We start from the raw sequence: 10,748 nt of genomic DNA on the forward strand, positions 1-10,748 counted from the left end.
CAGTGCAACTGCATGGGTTGGGCAGGTTGCTTTCTAAATGTAATCTGTTACAGTTACCTGTCCAGAATCTTAATCAGTAACAACTTTTGGATTACCCAAACTCATTTATGTAATCTGATTACTTTCCCTCTTTTATTTAACCTTTATTTAACTAGGCAAGTCAGTTAATTAAGAACAAATTCTTATTTTCCATAATGGCCTAGGAACAGTGGCTTAACTGCCTTGTTCAGGTGCAGAACGACAGATGTTTACATTGCCAGCTCAGGGATTCGATCTAGCAACCTTTCGATTACTCGTCCAACACTCTAACCACTAGGCTAACTCGTGTATGTCTGTCACTGTGGCAGTCATAACATCCGGTCAGTGTCCATAGAGACAGTGTCCATCTTGGGAGAGCCCTAAAAACACGCCCCTTCCATACAGTTACGTCTTTTCGTAGAATATTAGGAGGATTTACGCAAGAGATTATGATAATTAGGTTAAGATTAGGACTAGCGAAAATTCTCTGCTAATTTTACCTGCTACGAAGTGTCTTGTATCGAACTGGAGTGTTTTTAGGGAGTCCCCTTTTGGGAATGGTTTTAGCACCACCAGGTGACAAAATTGAAGAACTACACCACACACACTAATTTCCGGCAGAACCGGAAATGGTGTCATTCTCCATCAAATTCCAAATATGTCTGCTGCTGGTTTCTTCTGAAAACAAAACAATCTCGTGGAGAATGGCAAATATCGGAGATAACGAGCTAGAACAGCTCGAATACCTTTCGTTAGTATCCAAAGTGTGCACAGAACTCGACAACCATCTGGGGATAAGCGATAAAGATCTAGGTATGAAAACCGCAAATTGTTTAGCAGCTAACTAACCATGTTATCCAACGATAGCTAGCTACCTAAGTTAACTGTCTACGGTCTTATACCCCAAATGAGTCCCAGTAACTCGCTTGGCACTGTTGTGGTTGTCTTGTTGCCAATACAAACGTATCCGGACTAACGTTTAGTTAGCTAACTAACACAGCATTGACATCTGTCTGACCTAGCTAGCTAAATTAGTTCTCAATCTCAAGGCGGCATTCTGGCTTCTCCCTGGCTACAGTTCTGAGCCAAAATTAGCTTCGCCCACGACTGCCTCATGTGAACTGCAATCCCGACGTTGTTTTAACGTTTAGGAACTTCAATAATCATTGGCACTTGTCTTCCATAAGCGATGAAGAATCCTCAAATAAAAATATATACACTTACGGTATCCGTTTTGGACAGATCCATAACGTTATAACTATGGGTGACTCAATCTACGAAACACTTACACACAGGTGTTATGCGAATGCTAGATGGACAATTAGCACAAGTGGTCGCCTCTTGTCTTCTGTCTGTTTTCTTTTTTAAACAATGTAACATGGATGTGGCAGTGTGGGAACACTAACTATATCAAGGTGTGCATCAATGTAATCATTTATTTATGCATATACACTACCGTTCAAAAGTTTGGGTCACTTAGAAATGTCCTTGTTTTTGAAAGAAAAGCACATTTTTGGTCCATTTAAAAGAACACCAAATTGATCAGATACAGTGTAGACATTGTTAATGTTGTAAATTACTATTGTAGCTGGAAACGGCAGATTTTTAATGGAATATCCACATAGGTGTACAAAGGCCCATTATCAGCAACCATCACTCTTGTGTTCGAATGGCACATTGTGTTAGCTAAATCAAGTTTATAATTTTAAAAGGCTAATTGATAATTAGAAAAACATTTTGCAATTATGTTAGCACAGCTGAAAACTGCTTATTAAAGAAGCAATAAAGCTGGCCTTTAGACTAGTTGAGTATCTGGAGCATCAGCATTTGTGGGTTCGATTACAGGCTCAAAATGGCCAGTTTCAAAAGAAACAAAAGTTTTTATTTTGAAACTCATCAGTTTATTTTTGTTCTGAGAAATGAAGGCTATTCCAAGATCTCGTACAACGATGTGTACTACTTCCTTCACAGAACAGCGCTAACCAGAATAGAAAGAGGAGTGGGAGGCCCCGGTGCACAACTGAGGAAGAGGACAAGTACATTAGTGTCTAGTTTGATAAACAGATGCCTCACGAGTCCTCAACTGGCAGCTTCATTAAATAGTACCCGCAAAACACCAAGGTCAACAGGGAAGATGCAACTCCGGGATGCTGGCTTTATAGGCAGAGTTCCAGTGTCTGTGTTCTTTTGCCCATCTTAATCTTTTATTTTTATTGGCCAGTCTGAGATTTGGCTCTTTCTTTGCAACTGCCAACGGAACATTTCAAGAACTTTTAAAATTTTGTCAAGTACAGTTGCAAAAACCATCAAGCTCTATAATGAAACTGGCTCTCACGAGGACTGCCACAGGAATGGAATACCCAGAGTTCAAATCAAATCTTATTGGTCACATAATGTGTATAGCAGATGTTATTGCGGGTGTAGCGAAATGCTTGTGCTTCTAGCTCTGACAGTGCAGTAATATCTCTGTCAATTTATTTAGAATTCAAGGCACACTTGACCAATATGGCTACCACAGCATTATGCAGCGATATGTCATCCCATCTGGTTTGGGCTTAGTGGCACTATCATTCGTTTTTCAACAGCACAATGACCCAACAAACCTCCAGGCTGTTTAAAGACTATTTTACCAATAAGGAGAGTGATAGAGTGCTGCATCAGATGACCTGGCCTCCACAATCCCCAACCTCAACCAAACTGAGATGGTTTAGGATGAGTCGGGCCACATAATGAAGGATTTTGGGATGAGTCGGACCGCAGAGTGAAGGAAAAGCAGCCAACAAGTGCTCAGCATATGTGGGAACTCCTTCAAGACTGTTGGAAAAGCATTCCAAATCACATACACTTCCAGGTGAGGCTGGTTGAGAGAATGCCAAGAGTGTGCAAAGCAGTCAACAAGGCAAAGGGTGGCTACTTTGAAGAATCTCAAATATAAAATCTATTTTGACTTTTTTTTGGTTACTACATGATGTGTTATTTCATAGTTTTGTCTTCACTATTATTCTAAAATGTAGAAAATAGTAAAACTTTTGACCGGTAGTGTGTGTGTGTATATTTATGGAAGATGAGGTCAAAGATTTTTAGCACTAACTCAACAGACCAGAGCCTGTCATTTCCAATGGGAGCAAATTAATCATAGTGGGCAGAACAAGCAAGGAGGTGGGCCCAGCCAAGCACAAGCTAGTGAGTTCCCATTGGCACGTTCTAGCATTTATTTGCATATTTTCGCGAGGGAACGCCTACCCTGATGTGTGTAATAACTCAATTCGCCCTTGCACTCCTTCTAAACACAATGTTTTGAAACTTTAGCAAAGGGTGAAGTCTACAAAACACTCTGTTACAGATTCTAGTTTTTGAAAGAGAACTGTATGGAGATCAAATGTTTCATCGATGAGTAAATTTGCAGAATGTTGGCCAAATTCCATGTTCTCCCACTGCCGGTCACTTGGCTTCCTCATCACAATATTTGGTAGTGAGTGGAAACGCCACCTGGAAGCTTCACATTTTATATATCCAGTGAACGATCTGGCTCATTGTTCTATATGTGATGAGGTCCTTATGCTTCCGATACCCTACCGCAAGCAACGAGTGTTAATGGTCTTAACAAAACATCCCTGTAAGAGGATCTCTTCATTCAATGACTCTTATGTGTAATGGAACTGAGTCATGCTCAAGGGCTATGTCTGGCCTTAAAGTTGGCTAGCTAGCTGGCGTGATAGCCCTGTTTAACAAGCAAACGAGTACATTATTAATGTTTAGGAGTAATATTACTTGGCTAATCAGGTTAACCCTGAACTAATGGGTCGTTTCTTTGCCACACAGCCGAGTTTGTCATCAGCCTTGCTGAAAAGCAACCAACGTTTGATGGCTTTAAATCACTTCTATTGAAAAATGGCGCAGAATTCACAGTAAGTACTGTCCACTGCTATCTACTGTAACTAGCTAGATAGCCAGCAGATCTGACCCACTTGTGTACAGCTGGTCGTACGGACTTTCTGTGTAGATTAAGACACTGCGGAGCCTGCGCAAGATGTTAAGGTTTGGAAAAAGCACATCAATCCAGGGATAAGAAATGCTTGTGCTGTTACACCGAGAATATTGAACTACCAGCCACAGCAGCCATTATAGAATGGCATGTCTTGTTGAACAACAAAGGAGTTGATTGGCTGACACTATCATTCCAAAATGGCTGCTAAAAACTAGCAGCCGTTCAATCTTCTCTGTGTAACAGTTGGGATAATGGAACAAGTCGGGAGTACAACATTTCTCATCCCTGAATTGAGGTACGTTTTCCAAGCCATATCTCGCGCTGGCTCCGTGGTGTCTTAATCTACACAGAACGCCTGTCCGACCCTAGTGCAGCTGTAAGCAAACGGGTATGATCTGATGGCTACAGTTGAAGTTGGAAGTTTACATATACCTTAGCCAAATACATTTAAACTCAGTTTTTCATTTTGCCACAACTTTGGTAGCATTGTCCGTTTGGAAGACCCATTTGCGACCAAGCTTTAACTTGACTGATGACTCAAGACTGATGTCTTGATTTTGCTTCAATATATCCACATCATTTTCCTTTCTCATGATGACATCTATTTTGTGAAGTGCACCAGTCCCTCCTGCAGCAAAGCACTCCCACAACATGAGGCTGCCACCCCCATGCTTCACAGTTGGGATGGTGTTCTTTGGCTTGCAAGCCTCCCCCTTTTCCTCCTAACATAACAATGGTCATTATGGCCAAACAGTTTTATTTTTGTTCCATCAGACCAGGGGACATTTCTCCAAAAATTACGATCTTTGTCCCCATGTGCAGTTGCAAACCATAGTCTGGCTTTTTTTATGACGGCTTTAGAGCAGTGGCTTCTTCCTTGCTGAGCGGCCTTTCAGGTTATGTCGATTTAGGACTTGTTTTACTGTGGATATAGATACTTTGGTACCTGTTTCCCCCATCTCCAAGTACATTCATCTCTAGGAGACAGAACGTGTCTCCTTCCTGAGCGGTATGACGGCTGCGTGGTCCCATGGTGTTTATACTTGCATACTATTGTTTGTACAGATTAACGTGGTACCTTCAGGCATTTGGAAATTGCTCCCAAGGATGAACCAGACTTGTGGAGGTCTACAATTTGTTTTTCTTAGGGCTTGGCTAATTTCATTTGATTTTCCCATGATGTCAAGCAAAGAGGCACTGAGTTTGAAGGGAGGCCTTGAAATACATCCACAGGTACATCTCCAATTGACTCAAATGATGTCAATTAGCCTAACAGAAGTTTCTAAAGCCATGACATAATTTTCTGGAATTTTCCAAGCTGTTTAAAGGCACAATCAACTTAGTGTATGTAAACTTCTGATCCACTAGAATTGTGATTAAGTGAAATCTGTCTGTAAACAATTGTTGGAAAAATTACTTGTCATGCACAAAGTAGATTTTCCTAGCTGACTTGCCAAAACTATAGTTTGTTAACAAGAAATGTGTAGAGTGGTTGAAAAACAAGTCTTAATGACTCCAACCGAAGTGCATGTAAACTTCCCGACTTTAACTACGTGTTCAATTTATTTTCGATCTTTCAGGATTCACTTGTTGGCAATTTGCTCAGACTTATTCAAACGATGCGGCCTCCATCAAAGACATCTACAAACAAAGGTATGTGAGCTATATTCCACCTATATCGTCTGATTTATGGTGATGTATGCTTTTCACTTACAATTGAAAAGCTATGGGCTTTGTGCAGTGCATTCGGGAAGTATTCAGCCCTTGACTTTTTCCACATTGTTACTTTACAGCCTTATTCAAAAATGGATTAAGTAAATTTTTCTTCAATCTACACACTATGAAAAATGTACACATACCGTATGTAATTTTCAGACCCTTTGACTTGAAATTGAGCTCAGTTGCATCCTTTTTCCATTGTTTATTCTTGATGTTTCTGCGTCTTGATTGACGTCCACCTGTGGTAAATTCAATTGGTTGGACATGATTTGGCAAGGCACACGCCTGTCTATATAAGGTCCCACAGTTGATGGTGCATGTCAGAGAAAAAAACCAAGCCATGAGGTCGAAGGAATTGCCCGCGGAGCTCCGAGACAGGATTGTGTCGAGGCACAAAGCTGGGGAAGGGTACCAAAAACATTCTGCAGCATTGACGTTCCCAAACTGAGCAATCAGGGCAGAATGGTTTGGAAGGTGACCAAGAACCCGATAGTCACTGACAGAGCTCCAGAGTTCCTCTTTGGAGATGGGAAACCATCTCCGCAGAACTCCAGCTATCAGGACTTTATTGGTGGAGTGCTCAGTAAAAGGCATATGACAGCCCGTTGGGGTTTGCCAAAAGGCACCTAAAGGACTCCCAGAAAGTGAGACACAAGATTCTCTGGTCTGATGAAACCAGGATTGAACTCTTTGGCCTGAATGCCAAGCGTCACATCTGGAGGAAACCTGGTACCATCCCTATGGTGAAGCATGGTGGCAGCAGGATTGAGGGAAAGATAACCCGAACAAGGTACAGGGCGATCCTTGATGAAAACCTGCTCCAGAGCGCTCAGGGCCTGCGACTGGGAGCGAACAGAACAACAACCCTAAGCACACAGCCAAGACAACACAGGAGTGGCTTCGGGACAAGTCTCTGAATATCCTTGGGTGGCCCAGCCAGAGCCCGGACATGAACCCGATCGAACATCTCTGGAGAGATGTGAAAATAGCAGTGCAGCAATGGTCCCCATTCAACCTGACAGAGCTTGAGAGGATCTGCAGAGAAGAATGGGAGAAACTCCCCAAATACAGGTGTGCCAAGCTTGAAGCGTCAAACCCAAGAAGTCTCGGCTGTAATCGCTGCCAAAGGTGCTTCAACAAAGTAAAGAGTCTGAATACTAATTTTGTTTTTTTCATCGTTTTTTTTGTTTGTTTGTTTTTTGTACATTTGCAAAACATTTGACATGTTTTTGCTTTGTCATTATGGGGTTATTGTGTAGATCGTTACGTACCAGTATTATTCTAAATTGATGGGAAAACAACAATTTAATCCATGTGGAAAATATAATGGTGTCTGAATACTTTCCGAATGCACTGTTTATGCTATTGTTAGTATGTTGTAGACTTGCTGACTCTTTACTCTATGATTCTAGCTGTTGAGCCTGTGGTCAAGCAGAAGAGTGAGAAAGACAAACTGAAGGAGTTGTTTCCTGCGTTATGCAGGCCAGACGATCCGGCTCCTAAGGTAAGTCTTTGTGCTTTAACGTAGTTCATTTGCAGGTAAAATATACATTATAGACTACTTTGGTTGACTGTGTGACCTACTGATATTTGGCCTACCATTTCTGACCCCCCCCCCCAAGGCCATACTAGACGAAGACGATGTGAAAATCGCAGACGCCGCCATGAAGGAGTTGGAGATGTTCATGCCCAGTGTGAGTAGATCAGACTCAAAGAGCAAGAGCAGGTAAAGAGATTTCCCCAATTAAACTCTTATTGGTTTCAAGTGTACATTTTCCTCAGTTACATAGATTGGAGCTCATAGATTTGCATTCCTCAGGTCGGACAAAAAGAGGCGGCACAGCAGAAGCCGGAGCCGAGACAGGGACAGGAGGAGGCGTCATCGTTCTCGGTCCCGCTCTCGCTCTAGATCTCGATCTAGGGACCGTGATCGTCAGAGAGACCGCGACCGTGAGAGGGACCGCGACCGTGGTAAGAAACGTGCGTCTCGCTGGAGTGAGCGCAGTCGCACCCCCAGCCCCCACAGAGACCGAGACAGGGACACAAAGGAAGGCTCGGACCGGTGGAAGGACAAACATGTGGACCGCCCACCACCAGAGGAGCCTACCGTGGGAGACATATTCAACGGCAAAATCACCAGCATCATGCAGTTTGGCTGCTTTGTGCAACTGGAGGGGCTGAGGTCAGTAAAAGAGTTGTTAATGCCTCGGCAAAAGTCATTAATTCAATAGTGATGAACCCGGTTCGCGTTTGATTGTGCAATGTTGAACGCCTTATCTGTTTTGCATTGTAGGAAACGCTGGGAGGGGTTGGTGCACATCTCTGAGCTACGCAGAGAGGGACGTGTTGCCAATGTGGCTGATGTGGTCCAGAAAGGTCAACGAGTCAAGATCAAGGTGCTGTCCTTCACTGGCTCCAAGACCAGTCTCAGCATGAAGGTATGTGCCTTCAGGAAGTATTCATAACCCATCAAATTGTATTGGTCACATACACGTGTTTAGCAGATGTTAATGCGGGTGTAGCAAAATGCTTGTGCTCCTAGCTCCGACACAACATATACCCGATACACACACATTTAGTAAAGGAATGGAATTAAGAATATAAAAATATATGGACGAGCAATGTCAGAGCGGCATAGAATAGGATACAGTATATACATATGAGATGGGTAATGCAAGATATGTAGGCATTTTTGAGTGACTAGTGTTGCATTTATTAGTGGCCAGTGATTTCAGGTCTATGTGTAAATAGGCAGCAGCCTCTGTGCTAGTGATGGCTATTTTAACAGTCTTGAGATCAGTCTCTTGGTCCCATCTATAATGCACATGTACTGACCTCGCCTTCTGGATGATAGCGGGGTGGTTGTTGTCCTTGATGATCTTTTTGACCTTCCTGTGACATCGGGTGCTGTAGGTGCCCTGGAGGACAGGTAGTTTTCACCCTGTGATGCGTTGGGAAGACTGCACCACCCTCTGGAGAGACCTGCTGTTGTGGGTGATGCAGTTGCCATACCAAGCAGTGATACAGCCCGTCAGGATGCTCTCGATTGTGCATCTGTAAAAGTTTGGGGGTTTTAGGTGACAAGCCAAATTTCTTCAGCCTCCTGGGGTTGAAGAGGTGCTGTTGTGACTTCACCACACTGTCTGTGTGAGTAAACCATTTCAGTTTGTCAGTGATATCTACGCTGAGGAACTTGAAGCTTTCCACCTTCTCCATTGCGAGACTGCAAATGTGGATGGGGGGTGCTCCATCTGCTGTTTCCTGAAGTCTACTATCATCTCCTTTTGTTTTGTTGAGTGAGTGCACCACACTCCAAGAGCCCTCATCTCCTCCCTGTAGACGGTCTCGTCATTGTTGGTAATCAAGCCTACTACTGTTGTCATCTGCAAACTTGATGATTGAGTTGGAGGTGTGCTTGGCCACGCAGTCATGGGTGAACAGGGAGTACAGGAGGGGACTAAGCACGTACCCCTGACGGGCCCCTGTGTTGAGGATCAATCTAGTGGAGGTTTTTCCTACCTTCACCACCTCGGTGCGGCCCATCATGAAGTCCAGGACCCAGTTGCACAGGGTGGAGTTCAGTCCCAGGGCCTCGAGCTTAATGATGAGCTTGGAGGGTACTATGTTGTTGAATGCTAAGCTATAGTCATTGAACAGCATTCTTACATATGTATTCCTCTTGTCTAGATGGGATAGGGCAGTGTGATGGCGATTGCGGCGTCTGTGGATCTAATTGAGACAGTAAGCAAATTGAAGTGGGTTTAGGGTGACGGGTAAGGTAGAGGTGATATGATCCTTGACGAGTCTTTCAAAGCACTTCATGATGACAGAAGTGAGTGTTAGGGGGCGAAAGTAATTTAGTTCAGTTACCTTGGCTTGCTTGGGTACAGGAACAACGGTGGCCATCATGAAGCATGCGGGGACAGCAGACTGGTATAGGGAGAGATTGAATATGTCCGTAAACACACCAGCCAGCTGGTCTGCGCATGCTCTGATGACGTGGCTAGGGATGCCGTCTGGGCCGGCAGCCTTGCAAGGGTTAAAACGCTTAAATGTCATACATCGGCCACTGAGAAGGAGAGCCCACAGTCCTTGGTAGCGGGCCGCGTCAGTGGCACTGTTATCCTCAAAGCAAGCAAAGAACGACGTGGCTGGTTTTCCTTTTGTAGCCCGTGATTATCTGTAGACCCTGCCACATAGGTCTGCTGTCTGAGCCGTTGAATTGTGACTCCACTTTGTCTCTATACTGACATTTTGCCTGTTTGGAAATAACTACACTGTTTGTATTCTGCCATATTCCCAGTCACCTTGCCATGGTTAAATGCAGTGATTCGCACTTTCAGTTTTGCACAAATGCTGCCATATATCTACGGTTTCTGTTTAGGGTAGGTATTGAGTACAACATCTCCTATACACTTCCTGCTAAAGTGAGTCAGTCTATTCGTCTATGTTGTTCTCGGAGGCTACCCGCAACATATCCCAGTCCGCGTGATCAAAACAATCTTGATGCGTGGATTCCGATTGGTCAGACCAGCGGTGAATAGTCCTTAGCGTGGGTACTACCTGTTTGAGTTTCTGCCTATAGGAAGGGAGGAGCAAAATTGATTTGCGGTCAGATTTGCCGAATGGAGGGCGGGGGGGGGGGGGCCTTATAGGTATCCCGAGAGAGATGTTTCCGTGAAGCAGAGTATGTTACAATCCCGGTCTCTCTGGAAAGAGACCCCCTCCATGAGCTCCTCAACTTTATTATGCAGATAGTAATATGCTTGGAAGCGGTGGGTGGCGTGTGCGCCTCTTAAGTCGGACTAAAAGACCACTCCGAGGACCTCTCCTTCGGCGCAGTTGTTTTGGGTTCTGGAATCAGTTAATTTGCCCTGCTGGGCAAATTGATCTGCTTCAGGAAAGTCGTATTCCTGGTAGTGCTAATGAGTTACCGGCGCTTTGATATCCAATAGTTCTTCCCGGCTGTATGTAATAACACAACATTTTCTGGGCTAACAATGTAAGAAATTATACATAAAAA

General features: G+C 43.8%; 1 protein-coding gene across 1 annotated transcript in view; it reads left to right on the forward strand.

Moving 5' to 3' along the window:
* Positions 1 to 632: 632 nt before the first annotated feature.
* LOC110499112 (ATP-dependent RNA helicase DHX8) overlaps positions 633 to 10,748 on the forward strand; it is a 28,941-nt gene continuing 18,825 nt past the window's right edge. The window contains exons 1-7 of the mRNA XM_036955957.1: positions 633 to 831; positions 3,841 to 3,926; positions 5,587 to 5,659; positions 7,138 to 7,229; positions 7,348 to 7,451; positions 7,545 to 7,907; positions 8,019 to 8,163. Coding sequence (XP_036811852.1) covers positions 648 to 831; positions 3,841 to 3,926; positions 5,587 to 5,659; positions 7,138 to 7,229; positions 7,348 to 7,451; positions 7,545 to 7,907; positions 8,019 to 8,163 — 1,047 coding nt within the window. The 5' untranslated portion in view covers positions 633 to 647. The remainder of the gene's footprint in view (positions 832 to 3,840; positions 3,927 to 5,586; positions 5,660 to 7,137; positions 7,230 to 7,347; positions 7,452 to 7,544; positions 7,908 to 8,018; positions 8,164 to 10,748) is intronic.

This window comes from Oncorhynchus mykiss, chromosome 20 (assembly GCF_013265735.2).
Source record: "Oncorhynchus mykiss isolate Arlee chromosome 20, USDA_OmykA_1.1, whole genome shotgun sequence".
Lineage (NCBI taxonomy): Eukaryota > Metazoa > Chordata > Actinopteri > Salmoniformes > Salmonidae > Oncorhynchus > Oncorhynchus mykiss.